An 18,417-nucleotide genomic window follows, 5' to 3' on the forward strand; every position below is an offset into this window, starting at 1 on the left:
TGTTATCCTGTGAGAAGAAGGGTCATGTGGACCTTTAGACCAGGATTTAGACCAGGGGACAAAAAAAAGCCACAGGCTGTTGCCTTCGGAAGCGTGGCGACCTGGTTCAGGAACGGCACGGCGACCAACCCCAGGCCGCACGGTCCATGAGCTCACAAACACCAATGTGGTGGATGGCAAATGGCGTTTGTTGATAAGTAACACAGCCTTATATAGCTTGGGTTTACGACGTCATTTCCGTCCGCTTACATCATGAACTAAACGCAACTGGCTACCCGGAGGGGGTCCTACCTTTCCGTACATCGCGAGATCTTCCGACCGCCGGGCCTTAGCTACCCACATTTCCCCTCTCCCTATGCTTAGCGAAATAGCCAAAAAATTATAAAATATAAAAATCTTAACAATATAACAATATAAAATCTTAACAAATTTAAACAAATTAACAAATAGAAAAATCTTAACAAGTCTCATGCCATCACATTGGCTATTGCGGTGCGAACAGCAGTCTGGATTGGGGCTAGATGCTCTGCCTTCGCGACATGCTTAATCATGTCCACGATACTTGACCCCACCGGCAATGACCGCAGAATTTCTTTGGTTGCCGAGCTACACTGCTGACGCAAGCATTCTTCTACAACCAGGCCTTTTGCTTCCGCAGGCAGGCTCGAAGAGTCGACTGCTGCCTGGAGACGGTCCACGAATTGTGTGAATTCGAGTGGGGATATGTCGGCTTTCAACTCCATCCACCCCCACTTCCTCCTCCTCTGAGCTCGAGTCGGTTGTTGACCACCCGCCCCGACTAGTGTCTGAGCCGCAGCCGGAGCTCGACTGACCGGCCACTTCCGGGCCCCGGCCCCGCCCACTTCCCTTGCGGAGGGGCCGCTCCCTCCCCCTGGCTCGCCCCGCCTGCTGCTCGGAGCAGACGGACGCTCTGATTGGCTGATTTGTCCAGACGGACGCTCTGATTGGCTGATTTGTCCAGACGGACGCTCTGATTGGCTGATTTGTCCAGACGGACGCTCTGATTGGCTCTCCGCCCCTCGCTCGCACCACCCTTCTCTTCCACGTTCTCCTCCCCTTCCCACTCGCGCGCTATTCAATTCCAGCGCTTCCTCCCTGTTCCCGCCGAGAGCATTCCCCCCCCCCCGCCTTTCCCTCTCCCGCTCGGCGCCATCTTGGGGCGCATAAAGTGGCGGTTTCGCCGAGACCCCCTCGGGCCCTGGTTTCCCAGCGGCGCCCCCGGCCTCCTCGGCCAACCCACCCGAGAAGGACTCCGCTCGTTTCTGTCCCTCCGTAAGCGGGTCGGGGTTTAGAGGGACGTATCACCCTCTCGCAAGCATTTAGACTCAGCATAATCATCACCACGTGGGGGGTGCAGAGTCCGCGTGGCCGCCCCGACCCCCCATCCCGGGGTGGCCGGCAAACAGTCCCTGGCCGCCCTCCAGGTCTCCTGCTCCTGCGTGGCCTCCTGCAGGGCCTGTATGACTTCCCCCGCACAACTTAAGGTTTTCCCCACAACCCGAGGACATCACCTCCTCGGCTAACGGTCTGGTACATTTATCCCGCACCTCGGGGTGGAGAGTATCCACCGCCTGGTCAATGACCCCAAGCTCTAAAAGCCTCGCAACTACGAGAATAAAATCTTTAGGCTTACAATCTGTCTTATATAATTGTGATACGACCTTTACAAGGGCTTCCATCCTCCTTGTGGGTCCGGGAGCGTCCTCCCCGCCGGGCTGGTCCTGCCGCACCGGCCGCCGTTCACCCGATTCCAAGCGGCTTCCCGACTCCCGGAGCTCCTTCCCGGGTTTAGGCACCACTTGTTGCCTTCGGAGGGCGTTGCCTTCGGAGGCGTGGCCACCACCCCCAGGCCGCGTGGTACACGAGCTCAAAGCACCAATGCGGTGGAGAGCAAATGGCGTTTGTTGATAAGTAACACAGCCTTATATAGCCTGGGCTTGCGACGTCCCTTCCGCCCGCTTACATCATGAACTAAACGCTACTGGCTACCCGGAGGGGGTCCTACCTTTCCGTACATGGCGAGATCTTCCGACCGCCGGGCCTTAGCTACCCACAACAGGCCCTGCCTTTAGCAGAAAAGAGAGAGGATACTACCCACAAAACCTTGTATGGATATGAAGATCAACGTGAACGTCAATGGATTTTCACAAGCAGAAAAGAATCTGCTAACAATGAGACTGTTGCTGATATTGTGTTATCATTGTAACCAGAACGTGAGTTGGGAAAATAGAGGGGCAGAGGGCAATGCATAAGAGCGTGAGAAAGTGTTTCATTATCAGTAGAACTGTACTGTGTGAAAGAGAGAGGAGCTAGGAGGAATGTTGTGTTTCTACAGCACCTTAGCTTGAAGATGAGAAATATCCAGCTGCTTCTTTCTCCTCTCTCCTGGAACCTTGGCCACGTTCGAGAAGGAGGGGGCAGTAAGTGGCTGGAGCCAGACTCTATTTTTTGGGGCGATGTCAGGTGTGTATTCGATGGTATAAAGTCAAAGCCCCTCACAGCAAGGGTTGGGAGACCTCAGTCACGGGTGGATGCACTGCGTGATTTCCCAATTGCCTTTCCCCGAATCCACATTGCGAAAAAGAAAGCCCCCCCCCAGCAGCTGTGGATCTGGATGATGTTAAAGCAATTGGTGATGTATTTCCCTGAATCACCGTACTTATTCTCTTAGAGTAATGATTAGACACGTTGCTTTTACCAGCTGTTACTGTTAACTTGTGATCAATCACTACTTGATCATTTGTCATCTTTCTTACTGTAATAACTTGAGTAAGACCTTGACTTCACACAGTTTGGGCCTTTATTACTATTTTTGCTGAAGGCTCCTGAGTATTGAAGAGTTTGGGGCTCTTGCGACGGTTTCTTTTTCTAAGAGCTCCTTGATTTCATAGAGTGCTTGAGAGTCTGGGGGCTTGGCTTCACATCTCACTTAGCCAGCCTCCAGCAACCCTCTCAACAAAGTCCTTGCTCGAGGAAAACCTCCCAGCTGACTGGCAGGAACCTGCCTCAGAGAGTTGAGGCACAGCAGTGCCTTCCTGCCCTGTCCTGCTCTGCAGACAGGAGGAGGCAGGAAAGCAGGGAAGCAAACTGGACCTGCAGCCGCTTCAGTTTAGATTTAGTCTTCTTCACCTGTGCAAAGGCAGGAAGGGTCCTGGGGTCAGAGCACAGGGTGCACTGTCTCCCAGCAGCCCGCTCCAGCGCGGGATGCAGCCAGCACCCACCTTCCCTTGGTCGAACTCTCTGTCCCACTCATCAATGACCGTTGTCGTCTGGGACCGTGTGGCATCGTGAATGGCGTCTTGGCTGATTGCAGACGTCTCTCCCTCCCAGGTCAGCACTGCAGAGCGGCAGGGTCAGCCGGGAGCAGGGCACTCAGCAGGGAGCACCGTGCCGTGCTTCTCTGCAGGGTCCCTGCCCCAGCCCAGCAGCCGCAGAGCTGCCTGTGCTGCTCCTGGGAGAGCCCTGGCCCTGACGGAGCATGGAGGACTCGAGGCAGGGCACTCAGAGGGTTGTTTCCCACCCAGACAAACAGGGATTACCTCCTTTGCCATATGCCTTGTCCACTGAGTCCTTAAGAAGGTTCTTCAATACACTGTATGCTTGGTGGCTCCCAGGTGGTGAGCTGGCCCCATGGGCTGGCTTGGGGCTCTGGACACCCGTGGAGAGCCTGGCTCCATCGCCACCCTGGTGCTGCCGGGTACATATTGCTGCGAAACACACAGAAGGGGTGAGGAAAAGCCACTTCTAAGGCAGATCTTATCCCAGGAAATGCCGTTTGGACTAAAAACGTCGGCACTTGTAAGACCGCTCCTTGAATCCTGGGTTCTGTTCTGGGTCCCTCACCACAAGAAGGATGCTGAGGCTCTGGAACGAGTCCAGAGAAGAGCAACGAGGCTGGTGAGGGGGCTGGAGAACAGGCCTTATGCGGAGCAGCTGAGAGCGCTGGGGGTGTTTAGCCTGGAGAAGAGGAGGCTGAGGGGAGACCTCATTGCTCTCTCCAACTACCTGAATGGAGGCTGTGGAGAGGAGGGAGCTGGGCTCTTCTCCCAAGTGACAGGGGACAGGACGAGAGGGAATGGCCTCAAGCTCTGCCACGGGAGGTTCAAGCTGAACATTAGGAAAAAATTTTTCACGGAAAGGATCATTGGGCACTGGAACAGGCTGCCCAGGGAGGGGGTTGAGTCACCTTCCCTGGAGGGGTTTAAGGGACGGGTGGACGAAACGCTGAGGGACATGGGTTAGTGTTTGACGGGAATGGTTGGACTCGATGATACGGTGAGTCTTTTCCAACCTGGTGATTCTACGATTCTATGGCCCAGGATGCTTGGGGACACTGGGGCCTGTCCTGGGCAGGGAAGACTGAGGGCTAAGTCTTCACCCCAAGTCTGGGGGTGAAGCCCTCACGGTACAGCTGGTCAGCTCTCCCGCACGACGGGCATGCAGGCCTGTGGTCAGCACCACGGGTGCTTCCAGGCAATTGTGGGGCCCAGCAAGCACTGGGCAGCGCTCTGAGGGGCTGCACGGGCAGACAAACAGCTGGCTTTCCCCTGCCAGGTGGAGGCACAGTCATACCTGAAGAGCTCTTTGAGGTGTGGACGCTGTTGGCACTGAGCTCCTTCGAGGCTGGGTGGCTGAGCTGTTCCTTCTGCTGGAACTGGTGGTGCTCCACCTCAACAGCCTCCATGCAGTGCTGCTCCGGTGCCTGGGGCTCTGACTCAGCCCTTCTAGGGACAGGGAAGGCAGCGGGGTCAGCGGGTTCTAGGCCACAGCAGGAGGAGTCTCAGCTCCCCCCATGGTGACAGACACAGGACACCCACACCCCAGCAGGGGTGAAACAACCTCCATAGAGCTGGTGCTTGGGCTGGCTCCATGGCAAGGCTTGTCCCACCCGTGGAAAGACAAAGCACACCCAACCACAGCCCAGGGAGCCTGACTTCAGGCTGAGCAGAGGCGTGCAGGGCTTTGGCATGACCCTAGTGCCTCACCTGCCCGAGGACAGAGCCCCAGAAGAGCCCACTGGTGATGCCGTTTTCCTTCTCTTCCTCTTTTTCTTCCTCTTGTGCTCTGCAGCCAGCTCCTGGCAGCCTGGCTCTTCCTGGCCACTACTGGAACTCCTTCCTGACCCATCCCCAGCGAGGGACACCGAGTCCTCGTGTGTGCGCCTCTTCTTTCTGGGCGGGCTGGAGGTGTCGTCTTTGCCATTAACACATTGAGCACGAGGGCCGCCATCTGCGCTTTGGTGATGCCTTTTCAGAGGAGAGCTGAGGACCTGAAGGGCTGGTAGTTTAGAGGAAGGCTCTTCTGTATTCAGCAGGCTGAGTGCAGATGAAGGTGTGCTGAAGGACAGGAAAAGATACAGATATGGTGTTAAAGCCAGGTCCTGAGCAGGAGCCCCTCTTTGCCTCACCAACCCAAGATACTCAAGCACAGCACTGCACTGCTGCCACCTCAGCCACAAAATCTGAATTAGACCCTGCTCTAGGGCAGCAGCTGCAAGCGCACACGATGACCTGCCCCGTGCCCACAGCACATGCTGTCCCATGGGGGACTGGGAAGGAGCGAGTGTTGCTGCAGCATGCGCTGATGGCAAAGGTTACAAAGGAAAACCCAGAGCAAGACCTAAACCAGGCTGGTGCCTCCTGATCCCAGGGGACACCAGGACACGGCGAGGGCCTGCAAAGCTCCCTCCCACCCTGTGCTAACAAAGACACCGTCCTGCTTCTGGGATCCAGAGCGAGCCCTGCCAGCCCAGGAGAACAGGAGGGTCAGCTGCCGTGCCAGGCAGTTGCTTCACAGAGTATCTGAAGATTGCTACTGGCCCTGCTGCCTGGGAGCAACCAGCATCGCTTACCTCAACTTGCCAGAAGGCTGGGAAGCAGAGTCAAAGTGGCTGGGTTGGATCTACTCAGAAGGCCGGGGGTGAGGTTGTGTGTGGTGCTCATCTTCGCTCACTGCCTGTGGTGTGTTGCCCTGTAGTTAAGGACAGGAATAAAAACCAGGTAGTCTAAAGAAAAGAGGATTCTGTGACCCAAAGGGAGAAAACCGAAAAGGGGAGCCCAGAGAAAGGGGAGGGGGACAGACAGACTGGGTGAAGGAGGTGGGGGGTGGTACAAGAATCAAAGTATTTTCAGTTAGAAGGAAGGAATGACGGAAGGAATGACGGAAGGAAGGAAGGACGGAAGGAAGGAAGGAAGGAAGGAAGGAAGGAAGGAAGGAAGGAAGGAAGGAAGGAAGGAAGGAAGGAAGGAAGGAAGGAAGGAAGGAAGGAAGGAAGGAAGGAAGGAAGGAAGGAAATCTAAAGTACAGAAACCGCAGCACACCATCCTGAGCCTTGGCCATGCAGCAGCACCCAGAGAGCTGGACCCACGCTGCTGTCCAGGGAGGAGGCATCTCCACGTCTCTCCAGCTGCCACCCCTGGCCAAGAAGGCAGGAGCCATTTCGTTGCCTTCACCGAGGAACGTGAATAACAGCGAGGGCCTAGCCCCACACCCCAACCCACAGAGAGGGCAGAGCGACTGCTACAGCTCTGGAGCTGAGGGGCCCTCCCCACCCACCACCGGCTTAGCAAGACACCCAGCAAGATCTACACTTGTTCCCAGCACAAGCCACACTTTAGAAGTCACAAGGCACCTACTGAAGACTGTGCAGAAACTCAGACTCACCTTTTTGGTACAGAGTAACAGGTTCTTGGCTGGTGGTGGTGATGTGAAACTGCTCCGCTCCATAGTGCCACCGGTCAACAGTAACTCCTTCAGTTTAAGCAAACTGGAGCTGTGAGGAAGAGCTGGCTGAACTCCAGGGACCGCAGAGAGGTGCTCTCTGGGCTCCTGAAGCTGCTTGGATGAGGTGTGCGGCGCCTTGGACGCAAAATACTGGGGCAGCTCCACTTTGGCCTCTGTTGCTTCTGTAGTCCTGCAGTCCTGAATTCTACGTCCAGAAGGCAGGTGCCGGGTCTTCTTGGGCCTCTGGGCTGCATCGTAAGGCCGAAACAAGTGCCTCTTCAGGATGTTGCATTTCATTTTGAACGATGAGGCCAGATTCTGTAGCAGCTTCAGTGGAAGTCTAGCATTTGGCACATTTGCTAGCGTGCTGAGTGTTCTACAGGGCACAGAGACCCCAACCTCCTCTGGCTCAGACAGCTTCATGGCTGGCTGCGCCTCTGGCTTCTAGATAAAGGGAGAGACAAAAGGTCAGTGAGAATTCAAGGGGCCCAGCTCACCCAGGAACCCTTGGCTCAGCAGGGTCCCTCCTGCAAACAGTTCTCCCTCGCACCCACCTTCCTCCAAAGCTGCAGCCCCTGCCCTGGCTAAGTGGACAGAGGGGCAGCGGCTCCCAGGAAGGGACCTTCGGGACTCACCTGGCCCATCACTGGTTGGCAGGGTGGGACAGACGCAGCCTTGGCAATGGTTTCTTCACAGTTGGTGGTGCTGGGTGTTCTGGGGAAGGCAGAGAAGCGCATGTGTTAATTGCGAGGGGAGTGCCTGCAACACTTGTCAGAGATGCACAAAAGAAGCAGGAGCAAAGCTCCTAGGAGGCGAGATGCTCTTCAGCTCCACCTCTTGATCCACAAAAGGCTGAGCCTCTCCCTGCCTCCCTCCTCTGAGCCAGCTCCGTGCCACACCCTGGCTCGTGCTACCAGCCCTGTCCCAAAGGCCAAGAGCAGTGGGCAGAGGGGCTGGGAGACACAGGATGCTCTCACCTCAGGTAGAAGAGCAGGTAGGCCTGCTGGCTCAGCACCACCTTGATGTTGGTGGGGCGAACCACGTCATCGTTCATTTCGTACCAGTGCCCATCGCTAGCCTGAAGAAGAGAGAACAGGGTTGGGCTGCATCCGAGGACCTTCCGGGCCTGAAGAGCTGCATGAACAGTGCCCAGTGGCAGAACTCCGCCCCACAAAACCCACTGGTGGCCCAGGGGCAGGATAGGGGATTTGGTGAACACAGCCTGTACCCCGCTTCCAGTGCTCCACATGGGCTGAACGCCCTCCTTCCCGCGCACTACAGGGACCCACGAGGACCCAGCGGCACCCAGCCCAGAGAACACACTGAGCTCACCTTCACGTAGCAGTAGTAGTGCCCCGAGTAGGACGAGAACCCGGAGTGCACCAGCACAGCATACAGCTCGTACGTTATAGGGTCCCCTTCGTTCTCCGACATGTAAGGTCTGATGTCCAAGAACTCGGGGTACGTCACGTCCTGCGGAGAGACGATGTCTCAGAAGCCCGCACAGCAGACTGCTTTCTTGCTGGAGCAGGAGCTCAGCTGTCCTCCGAGTCCCGTGTCTTGAGAGAGGAGGACTCACTCTCCCCAGGCAGAGGTCACGGTGAGCATAACACCAGGATGAGCTGAACTCCCACTGCACGGCTGGAGAAGGGCTACAGCACGGCTCGCACCGTGCACCTCCCACCCTGCGCTGGGCACAAGACCTCAGGCCAGCAGACAGCCCTGGCTCTGGAGTGCCAGGTACTCACCTTTGTGATTTTGCCTCCACTAACGCTGGAAAAGCGCTTCAGCGAGAGCGTCAGAACATTGGATGCTTGGTGGATGCTGAAGCGTTTGGTCGCTTGCACTTTGGTCTTGCACCTGCACAGGAAAAGCTCGAGCTGTTCAAGGTGTTTCACCACAGATGGAAGAGTGATTGCCAAGTGATTGCCAGCCCTGGCCAAGCAGCAAACCGCACAGAGATGCTGACGCCAGGCACTGCTTCAGGGCACCTGCTTACAGCCACATCTGCTGGCCCAGGTCCTCCTCACAAGAGGAGGAAGCTGAGGAGAGGCAGGTTCCATTGCAGGCTTCATAGACTCATAGAATCACCAGGTTGGAAGAGACCCACCGGATCATTGAGTCCAACCGTTCCCACCAGTCTCTAAACCATGCCCCTCAGTACCTCATCCACCTGCACCTTAAACACCTCCAGGGAAGGCGAGTTAACCACCTCCCTGGGTAGACTGGTCCATTGCCTAATGACCCTTTCAGTGAAGAATTTTTTCCTTATGTTGAGCCTGAACCTCCCCTGGTGGAGCTTGAGGCCATTCCCTCTCGTCCTGTCCCCTGTCACCTGGGAGAAGAGCCCAGCTCCCTCCTCTCCACAACCTCCTTTCAGGTAGTTGGAGAGAACAATGAGGTCTCCCCTCAGCCTCCTCTTCTCCAGACTAAACACCCCCAGCTCTCTCAGCCGCTCCTCATAATACTTGTTCTCCAATCCCTTCACCAGCCTTGTTGCTCTTCTCTGGACTCACTCCGGAGCCTCAACATCCTTCTTGTGGTGAGGAGCCCAGAACTGAACACAGGATTCGAGGAGCGGTCTCACCAGTGCCGAGTACAGAGGGAGAAGAACCTCCCTGGACCTGCTGGTCACACCGTTTCCTATACAGGCCAAGATGCCCTTGGGCCACTGCTGGCTCATGTTCAGTCGCTGTCGACCAACACCCCCAGGTCTCTCTCCTCCAGGCAGCTTTCCAGCCAGGCTTCTCCTAGTCTGTAGCGCTGCTTAGGGTTGTTGTGCCCCAAGTGCAGGACCCGGCATTTGGCCTTGTTAAACCTCATGCCATTGGTCTCAGCCCAGCAGTCCAGCCTGTTCAGATCCCTTTGCAGAGCCTCCCTACCCTCCAGCAGATCCACACTTACACCCAGCTTCCATGGCCACATAGAGAAGCCCTCCCTGCTTCCCCTCGTCCCGCCAGAGCCCACACACTCACCTGTCACACATGTACGCATTGTCGTTGCACAGCATCTCTGGCCTCACGAATAAGTTCAGTGCCTGCTGGATACTGTCAACACCCTGCAAGGACAGAGGAGAGGTCAGGCCATGAATGGCCTGTCCACACGACAGCCTGGCTCCCTTCCGAGACGCTGGCCCCAAGAGACAACACAAAGCATGAACACAGAGCCACAGACTACACCGAAACCCACACCACGAGGTGCAGCTGCACTTGTCCCCTAACACCACAGAGCTTCCAGAGGAGTCGTGGCTCCTGCTGGCACAACAGGCGCCGCTTTGCCAGACAGAGAAGGCAGTGCGACAACAGAATCTGCTTCCCTGTCGCCTGCACTGGGACTTGACACCAGCAGGCTAAGGAACCTTGAGGCAGTAACCGTGCAGTTGCAGGAACAGCCCCTCCGAGAGCCGAGCTCCTCCCCATCCCGACCCTGCCACAGTACCTCAATCTCCACCGTCAGGTCCAGGAAGGGTTCATAGGTGTCGGAGGGCGAACCGCACGCTTTGCACTTCACTGCAAAAGAAAAAGCCATGAGCACACCCTGACACAACGCCAGCACCCACCACCATCCCAGCACAGCGCAGGCAGTGCAGGATTCCCCCTCTCCGCCTTTGGGCATCGGGATTCACGACCCAGCAAGGCGGAAGGCCGGCAATTCCACATCGTGTAGGGACAGCAAGAGTTCCCATATAGCCAGCAACACAGGTTCCTTTGCTGGTGGCAATGAGCTGGGGACCCACAGCCAACAGCTTTTTCCATCTCCACAGCAGGCATCGTGGCCCGCAGGGACTGCAGGATGGACCAGCTGCAGCTCCAGATAATTTACAAATAATAATTTTCCCCCAAGAGTTTTCCTGCAAATCTTTTTTTCAAAAATCAAAATTTCCCGCAAAGGCCTGGCAGCCAGCACTCACCACAGGACCGCAGGTAACCACCAAATATCTGATCGATCAGTGTTGTGGTCTGGGTCTGGCGATCCAACCTAGAGACAGCAGCACAGGATCTCACACCGCCCCTCCGCAACGGCCACCCCACACGCCACCCCTGTGTCCTCAGGACACCTCTCCTGTGTGCTCTGGAGCAGGGGAGTCACAGCCTCTGTCACTCTGCTCCCCCGTGGCAGAGCTCAAGGGGTGGAACCAGGCTGCTCCAAGCAGCAGAAGCCCCTGGCTGGAGCTCTGGGCTGGGCACTGCAGGCAAAGGCAGCGCAGCTGGCTCCAAGCCACCCTCGGGGACACGTTTGCCCCACAGTCCCCTCCCACAGGCACACGGGACCGGTGAGGGGACAGCAGAGAAGAGCAGCAAGGGCTGTCAGAGGCCCTACGTACTGGGTGCAGCCATTCAGGCAGGCTCTCTGCATTGCATCAACCGTGAAGCGCAGGAACTCGTGTGCGTCCTCCTGGCGGCCAAAGCAGAAGTGCTCGGCAATCTCTGCAGGAGAGGGAGGAATCAGTCCCAGCAAAGGCATCAACACATGCAGTCCTTCCCGCCCTCCCATCCTCCCTTCTACCCTCCCTCAGGGCAGGGAATCTGGGGCTTGAGCCCCCTCAACCCAAACCAGATGTCACGCTTAGGCTGGCCGTGGGGGAAGCCCCACACAACCCCCGGCAGGCTCCAAGAGTCAGCTCCGAAGAGCAGCCTGCCAAGATCTGTCCCCATCTCAAAGGTTCTGCTCCCGCAACAGCCACCGTTCCCCCGCACAGATACAAGAAGGGAGCGCAGCCATCCTTACCATTGATGACACCGATGATGGCCACTGGCTGTATCGCACTGCCGCTGCTACCAAACACCCAGGTGATGTGGTGCTCCATGGCGCACAGCATGCAGAACTCATCTCGCAGGCCTGGAGCGGGAGAGAAGACGTTGGGGACAAAGCCGGGAGAGGTGGAGGCAGTACATGGGATGGGGGATCTCTGATGCAGCCCAAGTCACAGCACCAGCCACTGCAACACCCTAGGTGGGAAAGCATCCACATGGATGGACAAAAGATCACAGGTACTCGCTTGGGAAGCCCACAGGATGGTCCCAAGAGCCCTAAGGACGGGGCCGGAGGCCCCCAGGCTCCCCTTGGTCACAGCTCAGAGCAGTGCCCACGGGACTCCCTTGCAAAGTCCCCCAGAAGCAGCAGCGCCTGCCCGTGCGCCGTCTTCTGCCCTGGCTTCACGCAGTTCCCACGAGCAGAGACTGCTCAGCCCCCACGAAGCCAGCAGACCCCATCGGACCAGTCTTAGTCCTGCTTATGCCCAGCAGAGTCAGAGCCTTCGCAGACACAAGGATGCAGAGCTTGGGAACTCAGCTATGGCAGAGCTGGACACAGGAACGACCTCTCGATGGAGAAACGAGGCAGGAGGGAGCAGAGAAGGAGCATCCTGACACCCATAAACCCTTGCCAGAGCCAGGCCCCCCCACTCACAGGTTCGGCTGTGCTCCCTGGACAGCAGATAGTTGGCGAGCGGAGGCGTGTACGTCAGGCACTGGATGGTGGCATTAAGGAAGCAGGTGTTCCCCACGTTTCGGAGCCCAGCGCCGATGCGGTGGACCTGCTGCCACTTCAGGGAGAGCTGCCCCACAGGGCAAAGAACCCTCTGGGGCACACAGACCTCATCCCCGGGGAGGACATCCCCCGGGGGAGGAACCGGAGGAGGGTCCGGGAGGCTTCGCGCTCCGCCTTCCTGGCTCGACGGGGCGGAACCGGAGCCGAGCGAGTCGGCATCTCGATTCGGGGCGGTACCACGCCAGAACATCCTCGCTCCTCCTCTCGGGGCGGAGCGAAGGGGGAACTAGGGCAGGGGCTCCTCGCTGCTCCTCCCGGGGTGGATACAGAGGGCAGAGCCTCCTCCTCCCGGGATGGATACAGGGAGCGGGGTCTCCGCGCTTCCTCGCCTCCTCCTCGAAGGCGGGGGAGCTGTGGGCCCTCTGTCCCTCTCCTTTCGGAGTGGAATGAAGGTAAGACCTCAACTCTTTCGCGTACGTCGCGAGAAACCTCGCAGGGCTGGACGAGAGCGGGAGCTCCGCGCTCCTGCGTCCGTCCGCTCCGCCTGCCCGAGGCGGTGAGAGAGCGGGGGCTGCGCGGCCCCGGTGCCCTCCCGCGCTCCCATTGTGCGCTACGCGCGGGGGGCGTGGCCATCGCCTATGACGGAACCGGGCCGCGAGCTCCTGGCACCCGGCTCCCCGTTAGCCGCACCCAGTCCCCGCTAAGCCCCGTAGTGGCCCTGGCAGCCTGGTCCCCATTAAGCCTCGCGGCAGGGGAGGAACCGGTCCCCATTAGGTCCCATGATAGAGGGGGGGTCTGCTCCCCGCTAAGCCCCCCAGTAGGAGGATTCGGTCCCATTAAGCCCTGTGGCAGTGGGGAGCTGCTCCAAATAACGCCCTGCGGTCGGCTGACCAGTCCCTAGGAAGCCCTGTGGTGGGGGGACTGGCACCCTGTTAAGCCTCGTGATGGCCCTGGCAGCCTGGTCCCCTGTAAGCCCCCTGGCAGGGGACTGATTAGTCCCTATTAGGTCCCGTTAAGCCCCATAGTAGGGGGACTCAGTCCCTCTCAGGTCCCATTAAGCCCCATGGTAGAGGGGGGTCTCATCCCCACTAAGCCCCATAGTAGGGGGATTGAGTCCCCATTAAGCCCCATGGTAGAGGGGAGGGTCTCATCCCCACTAAGCCCCACAGCAGAGGAATTCAGTCCTCATTAAGCCCCGTGGTGGCCCTGGTAGCTCAGTCCCCGTTAAATCCCCCAGGTACCACTGCCCTCTCCACGTCTTTTGCTCCCCTCCGCCCCTGCCCCACGTCTACACCAGCACCAGGTCTCCCTCCTGCAGGGAACCCCTGCGACTCCAGCACTGGACGAGGAAAAGGAAATTAGGGCACAGGGACCACACAGCCGGTGGCAAACCAAGTGGAAATATTAAACTGAGAGACAGGCAGAGACAGGAGCAGTGGCACACATGATATAACCATACAGAAAGCGAGCGGGAGGCGCATCTGGGACTGATTAGAGGTTTGGGTGGGGGGTTTCCTTTTCTTTCTTTTGAATTTTTCTCTTCAATAAAATTGCCCAGACTGGTCCAGTACGACATCTTCAACCTCACAGGGACGCACAGCATGAAAACGCCCCCGGAGCAGGGCTGCGAGGGGGGTTATTCCCAGCACGCTCCCAAAGCTGCGGACAAGGAGCTCTGCGGCACATGCCAGTGCTGCTGCGTTGTGCGAATGGCTCAGAGAAAGCGGGGCCCGAGGTGTGTGGGAGGGTTCGCTGGACAGGACGGGGTTTTCCTGTGGCTGCATTGCTGCCTGTGCAATATTCAACACCCAGCACCAACGCCACTGGCGCTCCGGCCTCTGGTGCCCGGCCAAGGGGGAGCTCCCTGACCAGCCCTGCTGCCCGCGCACCAGCGGCAGCTGCAGAAGGGTCAGGCAGCAGCTCCCCGCCTGTGCAGGAGCTTGCGGTGGGAACAGAACGCCCCAGGATGCTGCGGAAGGCAGTGAACCCCCTGCTCGCCTCCGTGTCTCTGTGGAGAGAGGGGCAGCAGTGCCCAGGTGCATGGGGGAGGTCACCCCAGCCATGCTAATGTGCCCTGCTGGCTTTTTGGGATGAGGCACCTGCGTGGGAGTCACCCAGCCTGGAAAAACACCTGAGCTGGGGGCTCTGCCACATGGTGAGCCCCGTCTCGAGCCCCTGCCGGGAGAGCTGTACCCCTGTGCGCCCCAAAAGGAGGGGTGGGCAATGGGCAGGGAGGGGGACGGCAGGGTCCCGGGGGCTTGAGGGTGGCTGGGGATGCTGCAGGGGGGAGGGCTGCCTGGCAAGAGCTGCTGGGGTGGCTGCCCTGTGGCAGGGACGCTGGTAGACCTGCTACGCAGACAGGGCATCGCCCGCCACTCACGAGCGTTCGATTCCTTCAGAGCTGCCGGGGCGCCAGGGCTGAGTGTGGCCAGGCAGCGAGGTGCCCTCGTGCCTCGCTCAGCCCCTCCGCGAGCACAGGGATGGGCAGCGTGACCACAGGCTGCCAGGTGCCTGCGCCAGAGCGGGTCCCCGTCCCTGTCCCCTGCACAAGCACGTGGCAGGTGCCCCTGCACCCCAGGTTCCCAGGTTCCCCCGTCCCCGCACTGACCGTAGCCACCGTCCTCCTCCAGGAGGCTCCGCACCCCGGGGACGCGGGGCGGGGAGGGAGGAGGGGGAGAGGGAAATGTCGGGGGTGAAAGACACGAGGGGAGGAAGGACACTGCGAGGGGAATGGACACGGTGAGAGAGAAAGGAACCTGGCCCATCACTGGTTGGCAGGGTGGGACAGACGCAGCCTTGGCAATGGTTCCTTTACAGTTCTTGGTGGTGCTGGGTGTTCCGGTGAAGGAAGAGAAGCGCACGTGTTAACTGTGAGGGGAGCGCCTGCAACACCTTTCAGAGATGCACAAAAGAAACAGGAGCAAAGCTCCTAGGAGGCGAGATGCTCTTCAGCTCCACCTCTTGATCCACAAAAGGCTGAGCCTCTCCCTGCCTCCCTCCTCTGAGCCAGCTCCGTGCCACACCCTGGCTCGTGCTACCAGCCCTGTCCCAAAGGCCAAGAGCAGTGGGCAGAGGGGCTGGGAGACACAGGGTGCTCTCACCTCAGGTAGAAGAGCAGGTAGGCCTGCTGGCTCAGCACCACCTTGCGTGCATTCTGTACCAGCGCCCATCGCTAGCCTGAAGAAGAGAACAGGGTTGGGCTGCATCCGAGGACCTTCCAGGCCTGAAGAGCTGCATGAACAGTGCCCAGTGGCAGAACTCCACCCCACAAAACCCCCTGGTGGCCCAGGGGCAGGAAAGGGGATTTGGTGAACACAGCCTGTACCCCCCACTTCCAGTGCTCCACATGGGCTGAACGCCCTCCTTCCTGCGCACTACAGGGACCCACGAGAACCCGGAGTGCACCAGCACAGCATACAGCTCGTACAGCGGGAGAGAAGACGTTGGGGACAAAGCCGGGAGAGGTGGAGGCAGTACATGGGATGGGGGATCTCTGGTCCAGTGCAGCTCAGCCACGCTTGGTTTTTCCAAGGAGCTTTGTGGTGCAGCGCAGCTCTGTGGCATCCTGGGTACGCAGGAAGCAGCATATGTCACCCCCAGCTGATGCAGCCCAAGTCACAGTATCAACTGCTGCAACGTCCCAGGTGGGAAAGCATCCTTGTAGATGGAAAACAGATCACAGGGCAAATCTCTCCAGATCCCCAACGCCACGGTTGGAGTCCCCCAGGCTCCCCTTGGCCACAGCTCAGATCAGTGCCCACTGGGACACCCTTGTAAAGTCCCCCAGGAGCAGCAGCGCCTGCCTGTGCACCGTTTTCTGCTCTGGCTTCATGCAGTCCCCATGGGCAGAGAGTGTTGAGCATCAAACAAAATAATGTCTCTCACGCTCTTTGTTGCATCCAGGCCGATGTGGGTGCAGTGTCCTTGCAGGTATCCTGAGAGACAATGACAATAGCATCCTACCCACTGAGATGCGAAAGATTGTGTGGGATGCAGCCACGGAGAAGGAGCTCAGGATCTTGGAGAGGATGAACAAAACAATTGGCTGGATAAGTTTTTAAGTCAAAAAGTGGAATATCGCTGACCAGGTGGATTGGTTCCTTGTTGCAAACTGTAGTGTTCATCACTTTCATAGAAAGGATCATCTTTTTGGTATTGTTTCGAATGCACAGTTTTGAAAAGAATTATGTTGCTAGAACAGGGGTAGATAAACCACATTGCTGTTATTCTGCCTTCCTTGTTATCCTGTGAGAAGAAGGGTCATGTGGACCTTTAGACCAGGATTTAGACCAGGGGACAAAAAAAAGCCACAAGCTGTTGCCTTCGGAGGCGTGGCGACCTGGTTCAGGAACGGCACGGCGACCAACCCCAGGCCGCACGGTCCATGAGCTCACAAACACCAATGTGGTAGATGGCAAATGGCGTTTGTTGATAAGTAACACAGCCTTATATAGCTTGGGTTTACGACGTCATTTCCGTCCGCTTACATCATGAACTAAACGCAACTGGCTACCCGGGGGGGTCCTACCTTTCCGTACATCGCGAGATCTTCCGACCGCCGGGCCTTAGCTACCCACATTTCCCCCCTCCCTATGCTTAGCGAAATAGCCAAAAAATTATAAAATATAAAAATCTTAACAATATAACAATATAAAATCTTAACAAATTTAAACAAATTAACAAATAGAAAAATCTTAACAAGTCTCATGCCATCACATTGGCTATTGCGGTGCGAACAGCAGTCTGGATTGGGGCTAGATGCTCTTCCTTCGCGACATGCTTGATCATGTCCACGATACTTGACCCCACCGGCAATGACCGCAGAATTTCTTTGGTTGCCGAGCTACACTGCTGACGCAAGCATTCTTCTACAACCAGGCCTTTTGCTTCCACAGGCAGGCTCGAAGAGTCGACTGCTGCCTGGAGACGGTCCACGAATTGTGTGAATTCGAGTGGGGATATGTCGGCTTTTAACTCCATCCACCCCCACTTCCTCCTCCTCTGAGCTCGAGGCGGTTGTTGACCACCCGCCCCGACTAGTGTCTGAGCCGCAGCCGGAGCTCGACTGACCGGCCACTTCCGGGCCCCGGCCCCGCCCACTTCCCTTGCGGAGGGGCCGCTCCCTCCCCCTGGCTCGCCCCGCCTGCTGCTCGGAGCAGACGGACGCTCTGATTGGCTGATTTGTCCAGACGGAGGCTCTGATTGGCTGATTTGTCCAGACGGACGCTCTGATTGGCTCTCCGCCCCTCGCTCGCACCACCCTTCTCTTCCACGTTCTCCTCCCCTTCACGCTCGCGCGCTATTCAATTCCAGCGCTTCCTCCCCGTTCCCGCCGAGAGCATTCCCCCCCCCCCGCCTTTCCCTCTCCCGCTCGGCGCCATCTTGGGGCGCATAAAGTGGCGGTTTCGCCGAGACCCCCTCGGGCCCTGGTTTCCCAGCGGCGCCCCCGGCCTCCTCGGCCAACCCACCCGAGAAGGACTCCGCTCATTTCTGTCCCTCCGTAAGCGGGTCGGGGTTTAGAGGGACGTATCACCCTCTCGCAAGCATTTAGACTCAGCATAATCATCACCACGTCGGGGGTGCAGAGTCCGCGTGGCCGCCCCGACCCCCAATCCCGGGGTGGCCGGCAAACAGTCCCTGGCCGCCCTCCAGGTCTCCTGCTCCTGCGTGGCCTCCTGCAGGGCCTGTATGACTTCCCCCCCACAACTTAAGGTTTTCCCCACAACCCGAGGACATCGCCTCCTCGGCTAACGGTCTGGTGCATTTATCCCGCACCTCGGGGTGGAGAGTATCCACCGCCTGGTCAATGACCCCAAGCTCTAAAAGCCTCGCAACTACGAGAATAAAATCTTTAGGCTTACAATCTGTCTTATATAATTGTGATACGACCTTTATAAGGGCTTCCATCCTCCTTGTGGGTCCGGGAGCGTCCTCCCCGCCGGGCTGGTCCTGCCGCACCGGCCGCCGTTCACCCAATTCCAAGCAGCTTCCCGACTCCCGGAGCTCCTTCCCGGCTCCCGGGTTTAGGCACCACTTGTTGCCTTCGGAGGGCGTTGCCTTCGGAGGCGTGGCCACCACCCCCAGGCCGCGTGGTACACGAGCTCAAAGCACCAATGCGGTGGAGAGCAAATGGCGTTTGTTGATAGGTAACACAGCCTTATATAGCCTGGGCTTGCGACGTCC

At 58.1% G+C, this 18,417-nt stretch overlaps 1 protein-coding gene across 1 annotated transcript; it reads right to left on the reverse strand.

The window, feature by feature from the left end:
• Positions 1-2,850: 2,850 nt before the first annotated feature.
• LOC138728888 (ubiquitin carboxyl-terminal hydrolase 17-like protein 6) lies at positions 2,851-12,938 on the reverse strand. Its single transcript, XM_069872575.1, has 17 exons — positions 12,154-12,938; positions 11,473-11,583; positions 11,069-11,171; positions 10,655-10,722; positions 10,183-10,253; positions 9,720-9,802; positions 8,493-8,604; positions 8,077-8,217; positions 7,722-7,822; positions 7,380-7,458; positions 6,685-7,188; positions 5,873-5,991; positions 5,007-5,357; positions 4,594-4,745; positions 3,561-3,728; positions 3,243-3,358; positions 2,851-3,150 (listed from the first exon to the last, which is right to left on the reverse strand). The coding sequence occupies exons 1-12, from the start codon at positions 12,482-12,484 to the stop codon at positions 5,923-5,925; spliced, it is 1,773 nt and encodes a 590-aa protein (XP_069728676.1). The 5' UTR covers positions 12,485-12,938; the 3' UTR covers positions 2,851-3,150; positions 3,243-3,358; positions 3,561-3,728; positions 4,594-4,745; positions 5,007-5,357; positions 5,873-5,922.
• Positions 12,939-18,417: the final 5,479 nt, after the last annotated feature.

Source organism: Phaenicophaeus curvirostris, chromosome 19 (assembly GCF_032191515.1).
Source record: "Phaenicophaeus curvirostris isolate KB17595 chromosome 19, BPBGC_Pcur_1.0, whole genome shotgun sequence".
In the NCBI taxonomy this organism is placed as follows: domain Eukaryota; kingdom Metazoa; phylum Chordata; class Aves; order Cuculiformes; family Cuculidae; genus Phaenicophaeus; species Phaenicophaeus curvirostris.